This window comes from Sus scrofa, chromosome 1, assembly GCF_054392235.1.
Source record: "Sus scrofa isolate SSC_HxYL_T2T_F1_AM1 chromosome 1, Sscrofa_HxYL_maternal_Yorkshire_Landrace_v2.0, whole genome shotgun sequence".
NCBI classification, from domain to species: Eukaryota; Metazoa; Chordata; class Mammalia; order Artiodactyla; family Suidae; genus Sus; species Sus scrofa.
The window spans coordinates 19,260,349-19,276,690 of NC_139383.1; the positions used below are offsets into that span (position 1 = coordinate 19,260,349).

The window sequence follows — 16,342 nt, forward strand, 5'->3', positions numbered from 1 at the left end:
ATAAAGTTTAGAAAGATGATTAGATAGATAGCTCTCTAGAATAACAATGACTACTATGAGGGACTTTTGATATAACATAATTAACAAACTGAAATACTGACAAACAACTATAGACAAATTAAGAGATAAAATACTGAATGGTCAATATTCACCTCCTTAAATTGACATACCGAGAATGCTCAATAAAATTCAAACTCCAGGAGCTCCTGTTGTGGTGCAACGGAAACGAATCTAGTCGACTAGGAACCATGAGGTTTTGGGTTCAATCCCTGGCCTCTGTCAGTGGGTTAAGGATCTGGCATTGCCATGAGCTGTGGTGTAGGTTGCAGACATGGCTCAGATCTGACGTTGCTGTGACTCTGGAGTAGGCCAGTGGCTATAGCTCTGATTCGACCCCTAGCCTGGGAACCTCTATATGCTACAGGTGCGGCCCTAAATAGACAAAAGACTAAATAAATAAATAATTAATTAATTAAATTCAAATTCCAATGGAGTCTTTTTCAAGGTCTTTGTAGCCTTCTTAAAGCTACCCTCCTCGCATTTTTCTTTTTCTTTGCAACCTGGTTTTGTAAATGAGTGATTCTGACTTTGCTGTTTTTATTAGAAAAGAATACTGCATTTTAAATTTCTAGAACACAAGTCAGATCTGTTGAAGTTGAATTAAAACCCTGGTCTAGAGCTAAATTAAGAGCTATAATTAATAATTTTTCCTAAACTTTAGGGATACAGGCACAATATTTTCTGCAGAATTCAGGATTTTTATTAGATACTAATTGTCCTGCACTACAGGTATATAGCAATTAATTCAATTAATTTTTAGCCTTGTGGAGGAAGATGTTTAAAAAGCAGCATATTTGAAAACGGATGATTTAAATAACCCCGTGGTATAACATTTAAAAATAAAAATAGAAAATGCATTACATAAGGCAATTTCAGAAGCTTTCTTTTCAATACAAATTTAAAATAAAGATTAAAGATAGATTTTAGAAAACCTTCAAACAATCATGGGATAGACTCAATAGCTGACATAAAAAGGACTATATCCTCTCTGTAAATGGGTTCAAATTAGAATTAGGGCAATCAAACAGAAAAAAAAAAAGTTAGAATGAAAAATTATCAACTTAGAAAATATCCAATATGTGACTAGACATTTCCAGATAGACTTAAAAATTAAATAAGCTAGAAATCAATATAGTTATGAATCTTGAGGTAAGACATCTAAAAAGGCCTATATTCTCTATGATTTGGGAGCCTATAAATAAGAACCTATAGATACTGCAAATAAAAATGTCATTTAAAGAATCATCATCCCACATTAGCTAAAATTCAGGATAACGACCTAAAATCTGTTTAATGACTTAACTCCATGGGAGACACGACACTAGCTTCCAAGAATCCCTGTCTGTCCTCTGAACTCCCAAGGGAAACATTATCTCTTTCTTATTGATATAGATGCCTTTATGTCTGCTAATAATCTCACTATTAGTAGAACATCAAATACCCTGTTTGAATAAACCACTCAAATAGTGAAAATCTTCAGCCTTCCCATGCCCCAACCTACAGCTGAAAGTTTGAGACTGCTATTGTAAGGATACATTATCAGTGACACACCCCACACATTTAACACGTGGGATTTACTGCCAGACAAGGTGGTCTATAATTCTTATGCATGAACAAATAGAGCTGATTTAGTCATGAAAATATCTGTCCTATGTATAATTTAAGACACTATCCAAATCAGAGCTTTTATCCCAGAATTCCTATGGATAAAATTCTCCACAGAAATAGAAGGATGGATTGAAACAGAGCCATAAGCATGCAGATCATCATAGATACCTAGATCATCAAAAACCTTTCTTTTTTGTATAAATATGAATATGCAACAACATGATGTAGATGTATAAACAGAGTAGCAATATCAAAGATCCATTGTTCATTGTGGGAAGCAGTGTCTAAGATAGTCCTCCATGATCCCCACATCCTGGGATTCATGTCCTTATGTGGTCCCCTCTCCTTGAGCATGAACTGGGCCTATGACTTGCTTCTTTTCTATAGAATATGGCAGTTGATGGGATGTCCCGCCCATGATTCAGTGACCTAATAATAGCTTCCACCTCGTTAGCAGGCTTTCTGTCTGGCTCTGATGAAGCAACCTTCTATGTTGCTAAGGTCCACATGGAAAGGGGGTGAGAGCAGTCCAGACCCAACAATGAGGAAAAAAAAAAAAAAAGCAGAGGGTCTCAATTTAACAATTTTTGAGGAATATATTCTGCCAATAACTAGCTAAGTAAGTTTGGAAGGGCACCCTTCCACAATCAAGTCTAGACCCCATCCCTAGCTGACACCTGATTTTAGGTTTGTGAAAGATCATGAAACAGAGGACCCAGCTAAACTGTGCCCATATTTATAACCCAGAAACTGTGAGGTAATAAATCCAAACTACTAAGTTTGGGGGTAATTTGTTACAGAGTAATAGATAATTTACCCATTAAAGCCAACATCTTAATTTCATAGCCAGTGCTTAGTCTCCTTACCTAAGGATAATAGCAGGCACAAACTAAATTAGTCAAAATATCTTTAGGTTCTATACAAGGTCTTTAAATCTAAGGTTACCATGCGTAATAAACCCCTATTATTAACAGAAACTACCCAACATCTTCTTCTAATTAGTGAACCATGGATTGTTGCTACTTCTCTTTCCCATACTACTATTCACTGATGTAATACTCATAATGAAGCAGCTCTGTAATCAGTGGAGGAGAATCTCGGCATCGTGCTTGTGTTATTCAATAATTGTCCCTACCTAGAACAGAATATTGAACACCCCAGTACTAAATGTTGACTTAATATTGTTTCACTATGGGTGTTACACTAAAAATAAAAGAGGAAGACTATTTAGTTTAATATACAATAAGTAGTTCAGCTAGCATTATAAAATGTGATACTTTATCACAATATAAACAATCTTAATAACTAAATTGCGGTCTTTATAGCATATCAAATTGTTAAGAGAAAAGAGGCAGATACATGAATTAATAGCTGGTATGCTTTCAGAATAATTTACTTATTTAAAATGATACAGATACATTTTAAAAAATAAATAGTCAGTCACTCTTTTTTTTTGTCTTTTTGCCTTTTTGCCATTTTGCCATTTCTTGGGCCACTCCCATGGCATATGGAGGTTGCCAGGCTAGGGGTCCAATTGGAGCTATAGCCGCCGGCCACAGCCACAGCCACAGCAATGCAGGATCTGAGCTGCATCTTCGACCTACACCACAGCTCAGGCAACGCCAGATCCTTAACCCACAAAGCGAGGCCAGGGATTGAACCCGCAACCTCATGGTTCCTAGTTGGATTTGTTAACCACTGAGCCACGACAGAAACTCCCAAGGCACTCTTTAAAAATAAACAATAATATTAATTTCTTGATGTATTGATATTATATAAAATAATTGCTGCCATAAATGTTGAGACTTGCAGTAATTAAAAAAGTACTATAAAAGCTAATACTGTACTAGCACTGTAAAATGTAATAGAAATATTTTAGAGATGATCATGCTAAACAGACTGCTCTAAAAGTCTTCACAAGAGTCCCATATAAAACAACAGTAAGTAATTTATTAATAATAACTAATTCACGGAAAAGTTCAAGAGTTCAGTTACAGGTACATAAAATCTAGAAAAGAAATTCTTAAAAGAAATGCCAGAATAATTGCCGTGGAAGATGTGTGAGGATAATATCTGGCAAAAACAGAATGACTATCTGGTAGCACCTGATAAAATAACCACTAGACATTAGATAAAATTTGGATGGAAAAAAATGAGAGAATTTACCCCAGTTAAAAAGCATTGGCCACAAAATTAAAAGCTAATGGGAAAACATTTCCAGGTTAGCAATATGGCCAGTTTATGCTTCATTTGTAATTAAATTAATCTGGAAAAAACGTAAGGGGGGGTATTGACTGATACGACTGCAAAAGAATCCTTTGAGTAACTCCAAATGCATTGCATATAGTTGTCTCATTCTATGGCTTATACGTACACTAGTACTAGTTTAAATAGAGTTTATTTTCTGGATAGGTTACAGCATTCCCCTGTTGAAAAGCCACAGTACTTACAATGGTTAAAATATGATTAGATTTTTGTGATCTTAGTTGGCATGTTCCCATGGGGGAACATTTCATTGGAACATGTTGGAATGGGACATTTCATTGGAATATTTATTTATGAAACTAAATTATACAAGGCTGTATACATTCCAAGATCTCTGGACAAGTAAAAGGAAACCTTAATATTGCTGGAAATTACATTCTTTGGTGATTTTAAACTGAGGTTTTGAGGAGAACCTCCAGAAGCTGAAGGCCCATGGAAGTTGACTATTACCTGAAGAACCTTGAGGAAGCCGATGACTATACAATGGTCTTCTGTACAAGGTCATCTTAAGAAGATTCTTATATCTATCATACTCTCCTTTGAATGCTCGTGCTTGTTTATACTTCTTTATTGGTTAAAAGCTATACAAAGTTGAACTAGCCTTTAACATTCTTCTTACTAATAATAAGTACTTGCCTAAACCTAGCTTTTACTAGAGATAATCATTGCTCTAACTCAATAATTCAATTATATAAAGCTATTGTTAGGTATGTTACACTAACTTTTTTCAGTAATGATACCTTTTGTATATGCAAATATTTCACAAGTTCAAATGTTTGAAAGGATTCAGAAGACTCACAGAACATACTCATGTAGTATTTCCATTGAAAGGCAAAAAGTCAAGGACAGTAAGAGAAAGAGTACAGGTTAGCACCCAGGGACCAAGAAATAGCCAAGTGCACGCTCTCTAGGACCCATATTCCAACAAGGGCGTATTTCATCTGTGGACTGAGCTACTAAAATCTGCACAATGAACACTGATTTTGAGACAGCTCAAGGTAGAAACTTTCAGTAAAATCTTTTATGACCCTCATGTCATATAGCCAAATCAGCCTGATAAAATGTGCCAGATGAAATCTATCAGTAAATGAACTGGTTTTTTGGTCATCACTAGTGGAATTTCAAATTTTAAACTGCATGTCATAAATTCCAGTCCCCTAATGTAGCAGGAAGCCAAAGATTGATACTCAGCTATCTTCATATATAATCAGAGAGTCTTCCAAGTCTTGCCATAAATTAAGCCTATCTTATATAATCTATTAAAACACACATGAAGAAAAACAACCTTATGTAGAAGGGGATATTAGTATTCTAGATATAATAGCCATTTGTCATAACAACACTACAAAACAATATACATATAACACCACTATGGTTGCTTTCTGTCTCATGAAAATCTTAGATCCTTTTCCCTTTGTGGAAACCAGGATTTTCAGTGCCAATCCAGGACCACCCAAAACAGAATCACCTGGGGATTAGGAGTGATCATTTATATTTTGAATAAGCTTCTTAAAAGTTTTCTTCCTCTTTCCTCTTCCTTTCTTCTTTTATTTTATTCTTTTTAGACATCCTGAATTTGAGAAGTGCTAGCTCGGACATATTGAGAGAATTAGACAAAATTTCCATATTATCCATGTATGTAATGTAATGTGCTTATTTGTCCTGCTTTGAAGTTTAAAGAGAAGAGTTGCCACCTTCCAGGGTGTTTGGGTATCCCAAGACTAGAAGGGGTGGAGGTTAAGTTCAATCAGTGGTGAAGAGTGTCCTGAGCCTCACTGATCTCTAGCATTCAAAAGGAGAAGACTTTAAAGATAGTTGTACAATTTATATTTAAAGCTCTGAACTTAAAGACCTGACAGTGTCCATGGTTAGAATTACCCTAAACAATCCAGAAGCATCGGACAAGTCAGTTTCCTTCAAGTAGACTACAAATTACTGAGCAAAATCCAAGAAAAGTGGTAATAACTGATCTGAAGACAAGGGGTTACTCCTAATTTTTTGAAACAAGTATTGGCTCACTTATAAGGTCAAATGCATTGGAGGAGGCTAAAATTTAATATCTGACTTCTTTCCAATTATGTAAAGGCAAATTTAATATGAGTCAAGAAATAAAGATACCCACAATGATCCAAAGTGTCTTGGGGCATTTAATAACATTTATAATAATACTTCAGGATTGCATAAAGCTGTACTGCAATGCTTTAACATTATTACATTAATATAAATTATCTAAAAAGTGAAATTCTATTTATTATTTAATTTGCAACTCAAATGTCCCTTCTTCTGTGAAGGCTTTTCTCTTCTCAGGGAAACATGATTACTTTTTTTTTCTCTGCATTTATATGAAATTTGGCACATATTCGTATTTTAAGAGTTATACTAAAATTGCCTATTTACATGTCTAGTTTCATATAAAGCTTCCCTTCCAGGATATAAACCTTGTTTCATTCACCCATATGTCCCAGTTTCTTTAAAAAATATGTGGTGCAAAGTAGGTGGTGGTGTATAACATAAAAGTAAACAAATGAGTAGATTATATGAGAGATGGTAGCAACCGTTGGATGGAGAAAAATAATTAAAATTACTTTCTATAACTTAGTATTTTCTGCTTTTTAATGATAAGATTTAGTATAGTCTGGCTTTCTGAGGAACTGCTTCATACCATTTGACTTTTTCAAAGGAATAAATAGCAATTGGGTTACACATAACTGGTCCATGAATTGATAAACTACTCTCAAGTTGTATATCATGGCAGAAGAGATAAATCCTGGTTTATGCTTCATAAAAAATAAAGTGTGAGGAGTTCCCGTCATGGCTCAGTGGTTAACGAATCCGACTAAGAACCATGAGGTTGCGGGTTTGATCCCTGGCCTTGCTCAGTGGGTTAAGGATCCGGCGTTGCCGTGAGCTGTGGTGTAGGCCACAGATGCAGCTCGGATCCTGCGTTGCTGTGGCTCTGGTGTAGGCCAGCGGTTACAGCTCCGATTGGACCCCTAGCCTGGGAACCTCCATATGCCACAGAAGCGGCCCAAGAAATGGCAAAAAGACAAAAAAAAAAAAAAAAAAGTGTGAAACTTAAATGCTGAATGAAAATGTGCACTTTTCCCAAGAAGAAAATATGAGAAACTTATTAATAGTTTCAGAAGGCACTTCATCTAAGAAATACACAAATTTTTCTTCATAGCCAAAAAGCAACATATTCTAATGAAAATAAGAATTCACTTAACATGTTTTTATTCACTCATATCAGAGTCTTTGGAGCATATATTAAAAGTAGCTCTCTCGTAAAATGATTTTAAGCATAATTTTAACAAACTTCACCTTCAGTGAAAAACATTATTTTCCAAAGAAGAATGATTTATCATTTTAACTAAAATTAAGTAAAAAAAAAATTCACCCAGGAAAACAAAATACCAGCTTATGGTAATGCATATCTTCCTCTGAGCATTTTTACTGATTTTTGGTTTTCTCTTTTCACAACTACTGCTACCATGGCAACAATCAAAAACACACCACCATGTACTATGCCCTTGCTCTGAGCCTGACATGGCACCAAGTAAGTGGCAAATTAGATCTCATTTTCCATTCATGTGAAGACTGAAAGAAATGCAGAAACCATAAAAGTTAAAACTAAGTACAAGTGAGTATGAGAGATGCGTATTCTGAAAGACCCTAAATAAGAGTTGCAACATGAATTGTATACATGATCCGAAAGTAGCCACTTGCCTGCTGTTGTTGAATAAACACAATCTGAACTATTGCTTGGCTCAACTCACATAAATGTTAGTGACTTTTTTAATATATGATGGAAGATAATTGATTAGATTCTTTACAGAGACAACTGCATTAATATTCATCTATTTATAAACAAAGAGGATATTTTTAATACTTTACTAAGTCAAAGAGCCTTAATCAGTGATGGTCATTTGGCAATGGGCAGATGATATATTCACAATGGAAGATCTCTAGGGAATAAAATATATGAATTCGAGTTCCATTTCTATGACATACTCTTTTTAAAAAGTTGTTTGATATTTTAATGTTTTAAAATAGGATAGAACCTATTTTTCATGTATGAGATAAGCCCCAATTAAAGTGAAGATGAAGCAGTAGAAAGAGTTTGGGGAACCCTCAAAAATATAGACAAGAGGATAATTCTTATACCTCAAAGTCAGGATTTTGGACCTTTAAGATGAACCTGAGAAAGGAACTAGTTTTGTCTTTTAGCTTCTTCCTGGTCAGCTGTGGTCTCAGTCAAATAGCAGAGAGGACTAACTCTGAAGCCAAGCCCAGTTCTCATGCACAATGGTCACCTAAGGGGACTGCTTTCTCAAGACGAAAAGAACTAGCAGGAAGCACACAGTGTGATGGAGGATGAAGATGTGAAGAGAGACACGGTATGAGTGGAAGAGGAGGCTTATATCCAAAAAGAGGTTGGAAGAGCTTTTTTACGTCAGTCCACTGCATGCAACCATGAGATAAATGCATAGTGAAAGAGCATTAGACCCAGGGACCAAAACCCCTGGATTCTCGAGGTGGCTTCTCTTTAACTATCTACACTGACTTTGATGAACTTATGTGATACCCTTCTTCTTTCTAATTCTCTCAATAGAAAAAATATTTATCAAGTAGCAATTATGTTCAAGGCCACAGGCTATGAGCCAGAGAGTAATGTTTTTTGAAGGATGGCACAGGGCCTAAGGGCCTCAGAATCTGCTAAGTCCCATCTCAGAAATAGTGAATGGGAATCTCTGCCGATGGATAACTAAATTCCTGGGTAATTTTCAGGCACACTGAAGTTTAAAACCAGTCTCTAGCTAGAGAATTAAAAAATAAATTAAAAAAAAAAAAGATAAAAAAGAGGTGAGATGCAGTTTGTACCTACAAAAATATTCTGATGTAATTTCTTTGCATTTAAAAATGGCCTTTGGACTAGATAATTTCTAAAGTCTTTCACGAAGTTCCCATCGTGGCTCAGGGGAAAGGAATCTGACTAGCATACATAAGGACACAGGTTTGATCCCTGGCCTTGCTCAGTGGGTTAAGGATCTGGTGTTGCTGTGAGCTGTGGTGTAGGTCACAGATGCAGCTCGGATCTGACATTGCTGTGGCTGTGGTGTAGACCAGTGACTACAGCTCTGATTCAACCCCTGGGCTGGGAACCTCCATATGCTGTGGGGGTGTCTCTAAAAAGACCAAAAAATAAAATAAAATAAAATAAAATCTTTCCAATAATACTCATCTTAATTTAATTTTTTCTAATAGGATTAACATTTTACAAGGGCTTTCGTTCCCAAAGTGTAATTTGAATTATGTGACCTGGTTCTACTCCACCAATTATTCTTGATATCCTTTGAATAAGCCACACAATTTCTTAGTTTCATATTCTCATTTGCTAAAAGGTGAAAAAGTAAACAGCAATCATGAATGCTATCATCTCCAATGATTTTCAGTGGTACCCAGGGAGGCATAAGATCAGGAGGCAATGAACTAGGATCTGCTTCTAACTAGGTGCCTGACCTTGGGCACTCAAGAACACCTCTCTAGGCCTTGCTTTCTTTTTCTAAAATGAGTGATTACAATACTCAGATGACAAAGTCCCTAGGAACTCAAAGATAAAGTTCTATGGCTCTATCACTTGTAAAATTTGTGAAAAGTACCTATGCAAGACCGCTCATCCATGAGCTCATACCAGGGTCTGTGGAAATCAAAACTCATATACCTGAACATTGCTTTGGGGAAGCTTATAAACTCATGTAATTCAACCATATGAGTCCTCTTGATTTTACTAGTAAATCATCTTCATTCCTCTCCATTCCTGCTGCAGCTGCCCTAGTTCAGAGCATTTGAAACTACTCAGTTGGACCAACACAACAGCCTCCTAAATTCTCTCTGTTTGGAGTCCAGGCTCACTACTCTCCTCCACGCTGCCACCAGAGTCATCCTTCTGAGACACAGATATTGTGATACTACTTTTTAAGTCCTTCAATGATTTTGTTGTGCTTAAAGCCGAAATCCATTTAGGAAAAAACATTTAGGAAAGACCCTACAGAAACTCTTTGCCATTTGCTGCCAGTGTACTCATCCTGTCTCATTTCTGACCGTATCTGTACTAGGCTCTTGTGTTTACCAGACAACTTACTTGTTCCATGGTTTTTTCTCCAAATATGTCACATGCTTTCATGTTTCTCATGTTCTACTTTCTGTCTGGAATTTCTTTCTTCTCCTGTCTGCCTAACATACTTTACAGTAATTCATAAATACCTCTATTATATTAATGACTATTTTCTTTTCTATTTTTACCTGTTTCTTCCCTGATATATTTTAAGCAAAATAAAGCTGGGGCTATATTTCACTTATCTTTGTACCTTTAGGGGCTGCAATAGTGTCTCTCATATACATGTTCAAGAAATATTTGCAAATATAAATTCAGGTTATCAGAAATAGCTTCAGATAAAAATTTTAGAAAAGAAAAACAGGACCAACTGATGTATTAAAATACCCTTTGAATACACTTTTATTTATGTTTAAATGAACTTTACATATAGATGATGGAAAATTTATAAGAGGTTTATGTGTATAACTTGGCATGAACGATAACAACGTAAACAAACATTGAAAAAGACACAAGCTAACCACTAACATTTTAGACAATGGGCACATTGGAAGGGCCAACAGTCAGGGACAAGACTTACAAGTGAGGCCACTCCTACCTGTTAAATCTGCATTGGGCCACCATCCCAAGTCACAGGCTTTGCAGGTGAATTCATCTTGCACATATTCATTCTCTTTGCAAGCGGTGCAAATCCAGCAGCAACTGACTTCTCCTTTCCGTATGACCTAGAACATGGGGATATTTCATTTGTCTTAAAGACCATTTCTCCAGAAAGTCTTTGTTTTTCAGATGAGGACTTGCTTTCACAGTACGATTTTTTTTTTTTTTTTTCAAAGGAACTTTTCAAAAAATCCTATGTCGAGGAAGCTTAAATACATGGATTGGGATATACCTTGTTATATTAGAGTTCAGATGAGAGTTTTTGTTCCTTCCATGTGAGTTTGGAGGCTTTTCAAAAATAAATTCTTTTATAAAAAGAATGAGGAGTTCCCGTCGTGGCGCAGTGGTTAACGAATCCGAGTAGGAATCATGAGGTTGCGGGTTCGGTCCCTACCCTTGCTCAGTGGGTTAAGGGTCCGGCGTTGCCGTGAGCTGTGGTGTAGGTTGCAGACGCGGCTCGGATCCCACGTTGCTGTGGCTCTCGCGTAGGCGGGTGGCTACAGCTCCGATTTAACCCCTGGCCTGGGAGCCTCCATATGCCGTGGGAGCGGCCCAAGAAATAGCAAAAAAAGACAAAAAAAATAAATAAATAAATAAAAAGAATGAAACTTGCATTTTATCATTATTTATATTAATATGTATTAATAATTCTTAGAAAAAAATACATTTTTCTTCCCTGAAAGAGCAAGTAATATTTAGCCATGTAAATTTTGATGTCATAAAACTTTATTAATTTATAAAAACTGAGGAACTGTGGGATTTTTTTGTTGTAATTATGAAAGCCTAACTTGGAGTTCCTGTCATGGCACAGTGGTTAACGAATCCAACTAGGAACCATGAGGTTGCGGGTTCAATTCCTGGCCTTGCTCAGTGGGTTAAGGATCCAGCGCTGCCATGAGCTGTGGTGTAGGTTGCAGACGCGGCTCTGATCCTGCATAGCTGTGGCTGTGGCATAGGCCAGCAGCTACAGCTCCGATTAGACCCCTAGCCTGGGAACTTCCATATGCCACGGGATGCAGCCCTAGAAAAGACCAAAAAAAAAAAAAAAAAAAGCCTAAGTAACATTATATACATAAACATAGTGATGGGTAGGGAAAATATGACCCTAGTATGGGCCTTGCGACTTGCTCTGGTGAATTTAAAAGGTCATTTAAATTGTTGGAAAAAAAATTACTAGTCCAAAATTACTAAAGAATTGCTTATTATCTGAGCAGTTTAAATTTTCCCCCTTTTTCAGTTTGTTTGGTAAGGTCTTTTCACTTACACAATATAAGAATATATATCAAAATGCACTGCATTTAAGGTGAGTTTCTTATAAACATAATTAGCTCTTGCTTCATCTCTAGTCTGATGATTTCTGCCCTTTATTGAAGTGTTTAGTACATTTACATTTATTACAATAATTTATGTGGTTGGATATGAATCAATCATCTCTTTATTTTTTTCTATCTTTTCCATCTGTTCTTTGTTTTCTTTTTCCTATTATTCTTCCTTTATTTGGATTAACTGAGAATCTTTTAGCATTCTATCTTATCCCGGTGGCATACCAGTTAAACCTCTTTGTTTTGTTTTAGCAATTGCTGAAGGACTGGCAATATGCACCATTAAGTTATCACAGTCTACATTCAAATAATGTTATATAATTTCACGTATAATGTAAGTCTCCTACATCAATATTCTTTTTTTTTCTCCCTCCCATTCCTGGGGTTTTAATACATTTTACCTATACATATAACTCCCTCACATAATACATTATATTTTTTGCTCTAAACAATTATCTTTAAAATAAATTTTTGAAATAAAAACATTGGAGTTCCCATTGTGGCTCAGTGGTTAACGAACCTGACTGGCATCCCTGAAGACCCCTGGCCTCACTCATTAGGTTATGGATCCGCCATTGCCGTGAGCTGTGGTGTAGGTCGCAGATGTGGCTAGGATCCCAAGTTGCTGTGGCCCTGATGTAGGCTGGCAGCTACAGCTCCGACTGGACCCCTAGCCTGGGAACCTCCATAGGCGTGGGTGTGGCCCTAAAAAGACAGAAAGACAAAAATAAAAAAATAGATAAATAAAGACGTAAAAATATTATCATACTTTATATTTTCCCATACATTTATAATTTCTGGTGCTTTTTTAAAAAATAAAATTTTATTGGAGTATAGTTAACATAATGTTGTGTTAGTTTCAGGTATATAGCAAAGTGAATCAGTTACACATATACAAATATCCATTTCTTTTCAGATTCTTTTCCCAGTTATTGAGTAAATCTCCCTGTGCTATACGGTAGATCTTTGTTCTTTATCTATTTTATATATAGTAGTGAATTTCTGGTGCTTTTACTTTCTTTGTTTTGACACAAATTTCTATCTGATAACAGTTTATTCTGCCTGAAGAACTTTCTTTAAAATTTACTGTGGTGCTGATCCGAGAATTATGACTTCTTTCAGCTTTTATTTGTTTGAAAAGTTTTCATTTTGACCTAATTTTTGACAAAATATTTTCACCTGGTATGGAAGTTTCACAGTTTTTTTCTTCCTTCCAGCACTTTATGTCATTCTATTGTTCTTGGGAATAGATGTCTAGTTTTAAAGTTGTTTTTTGCCCCAACTCTTTAAAGATATCCTTTCCTGCCTTTCATATGGCTTCTGATAAGTCTGCCATAATTCTCACTTGTTCCTCTGTAGGTAACAGACCTTTTCACTTTGGCTGATATTAAGATTTTTCTTTTTATCATTGATTTTTAACAATGTAATTATAACGTCTTCTTTGTGTTCATCTTCTTTGGAATTTGCTGAGCTCCATGGATTTGATTTACATTTTCATTACATTTGAAATTTTTTCAGTCATTATGTCTTAATTTTCTTCCCCTGGTTTGTCTCACTCTCCGTCCTTTTGGTTTCCAACTGCACTATATTTTTATTTTTATTTTTTTGTCTTTTTAGGGCTGCACCCACAGCATATGGAGGTTCCTAGTCTAGAGGTCGAATCGGAGCTACAGCTGCTGGGCTGCACCACAGCCACAGCAATGCAGGATCTGAGCCACATATGCGACCTACACTACAGCTCACAGCAACACCAGAACCTTAACCCACTTAACAAGGCCAGGGATTGGACCTGTGTCCTCATGGATATTAGGTTTGTTGACCACTGAGCCACAACAGGAACTCCCCCAAGTGCACTTTCACTATACCTCTTGGTAGAACTCTGCAAGTCCCTGAGAGTCTGTTCATTTCTTTAAGTTAGTTTTTCCTTCTCTGTGCCTTATTTGGATATTTTCTATTGCTATGCTTTAAGTTTCCTGATCCTTACTTACATAATGTCTAAGAGGCTTTTAATCCCATCAATTAAAATATTATTTCTAATGTATTTTTTTTCACTGTATCAATTCTATTTTGTTATGTTTTTATATGTCCACGTGTCTTCTCATGATACGGATGTTTTATTTTAAATCCTTTTGTATGTATTCGTAGTAGGTATTTTGACTGCTGATTTCATGATCAATATAATATCAGGATTTTTTTTTTTTTTTTTTTTACCATGCCCATGGTATGTGAGAATTCCTGAGCCAGGGATTGAACATAAACCACAGCAGTAACCAGAGTCACAGCAATGAAAAAACTGGATCCTTAATCTGCTAAGCCACCAGGGAACTCCCAATCTGGAACTGTTTCTATTACTTGGTTTTACTTCTGGTAATGTGTGTCATATTTTTTCACTTTGTCACATATCTGAAAATTTTTAACAAGATGTTAGACATTTTGTACTAAGGTGTAGTGTGCTGGATTTTTTTTTCCTTTTTTTTCCTCTTTATTGTTGCACCCATGCCATATGAAAGTTCCTGGGCTAGGGATCAGATCAGAGCTGTAGCTGCAGGCCTATGCCACAGCCATAGCAACACCAGATCTGACCCACATCTGAAACCTAAACCACAGCTTGCAGTAATGACGGATACTTAACCCAGTGAGCTAGGCCAGGGATTGAACCCAAATCCTCATGGAGACTATGTCAGGTTCTTAACCCACTGAACCACAATGAGAACTCCCTGGATTATTTTCTTTAAGAAGCATTGGCCTTTGTTCTCACAGGCACCTAAGTTACCTGTGGTTCAGTTTGAGCTGTTGTTTTTAATCTTTTAGGGTGAGTCTAAAATAGTCTGTGCTTTAAGAATAGTTTAACCTCATTATTAGGATGTGACTCTGCTAGGGTCTCTACTTAATTCTCTGTGTATTCAGCAAAGAATCTCTACTCTAGCTTGTAGAAACTGGGGCAATTCTTGGCCCTGTGTGCCCTCTGGGAATCTGGCTTCCCAGTAATTGTTCTTTACCTGGACTTTTTGTATTCTACCCTACTTGTGCAAATACTCATGGGAATCCATATGCCAGCTTCTGCAACTCATTTTCTGCATAGATCCCCTTTCTTCCTCCGCACTAAAAACTCTGGCTGCCTCAACCTGCCTAAACTCTAATTTCTGTCTTCTTAAATTATCAAGATAGTCTAGTTCTGTTTGTGTTCTTTCTCACTAAACAACAATCAGGAAATTGCCTCCAGACAGAAAGCCTGAGTGATTTTAGGGTTCACCTTGTTTATTTCCTTTCAATTTCTTGAAATCAAGGCCATGCACTGTTTTCCAATGTCTGAATACAGTTATTTTATATAGTGTGTCAAGTTTCCCAGTTGCTAACAGCAGAAGGCAAAGTCTGCGCTCCGTTACTTCCTCATGGCTAGAAACAGAAGTCCCTCTCGAACACATTAGACATTATCAAATGTCCTCAGATGCAAAGTCAGAAATTAAACTGTAAAGATTGCCATACCTTAAAATCATTCAAACTCTATCCTTTGTGAAATAAAATTATCTTTTTTGCAGATCAGTTCAAAATTGATACCACTCATTTAGAAGTACATGAAAAGTATCCATCAAATGACAATATATTTTCAGGAAATGTAAAAGCTTTCCTCTTTCTTCTCTTACTTTCAAATAACATTAGAAAATAAAATCAGAGTTCCCGTCGTGGCTCAGTGGTTAACCAACCCGACTAAGAACCATGAGATTGCGGGTTCGATCCCTGGCCTTGCTCAGTGGGTTAAGGATCTGGCGTTGCCGTGAGCTGTGGTGTAGGTTGAAGACGTGTCTCGGATCCCGTGTTGCTGTGGCTGTGATGTAGGCTTGGCAGCTACAGCTCCAATTAGACCCCTAGCCTGGGAACCTCCATATGCAGTGGTACGGCCCTAGAAAAGACAAAAAAAAAAAAAAAAAAAAAAGAAAGAAAAAGAAAAGAAAACCAAATTAAGTCTTTTTGCAAAAAACACGTACATATCTTCAGGATAAACATGAAAAGTTTACATTCCATATTATAAACGTACCTAATATTAGAAAAATTGAATTAATAAATGAATACTGCTTTCTTATTTTAATTAGTAGAAGTACAGCAAGAATGATCATAAAATACTGTATATGTCTTCAATCAGCTTTAATTTTTTTCTTTCACTGTAAAATGAATACTGCAAATTAGACAAATTCCAAATATAATAATGTTGAACAAATTTATTTATGCAGAATGGCTGGTGAAAGGTGGATCCTATGAGTAACGGGTACATGGAAAGTATTTAAAATTAGGCTTTGAATGACTGAATAAATGA

At 36.2% G+C, this 16,342-nt stretch overlaps 1 protein-coding gene across 4 annotated transcripts in view; it reads right to left on the reverse strand.

Moving 5' to 3' along the window:
* GRM1 (glutamate metabotropic receptor 1) overlaps positions 1-16,342 on the reverse strand; it is a 390,429-nt gene that overhangs the window by 50,226 nt on the left and 323,861 nt on the right. For all 4 annotated transcript variants that reach the window (XM_021087033.2, XM_005659163.4, XM_021087041.2 and 1 more), the window contains exon 7: positions 10,647-10,773. In XM_021087033.2, the coding sequence (XP_020942692.1) occupies positions 10,647-10,773 (127 nt within the window). The remainder of the gene's footprint in view (positions 1-10,646; positions 10,774-16,342) is intronic.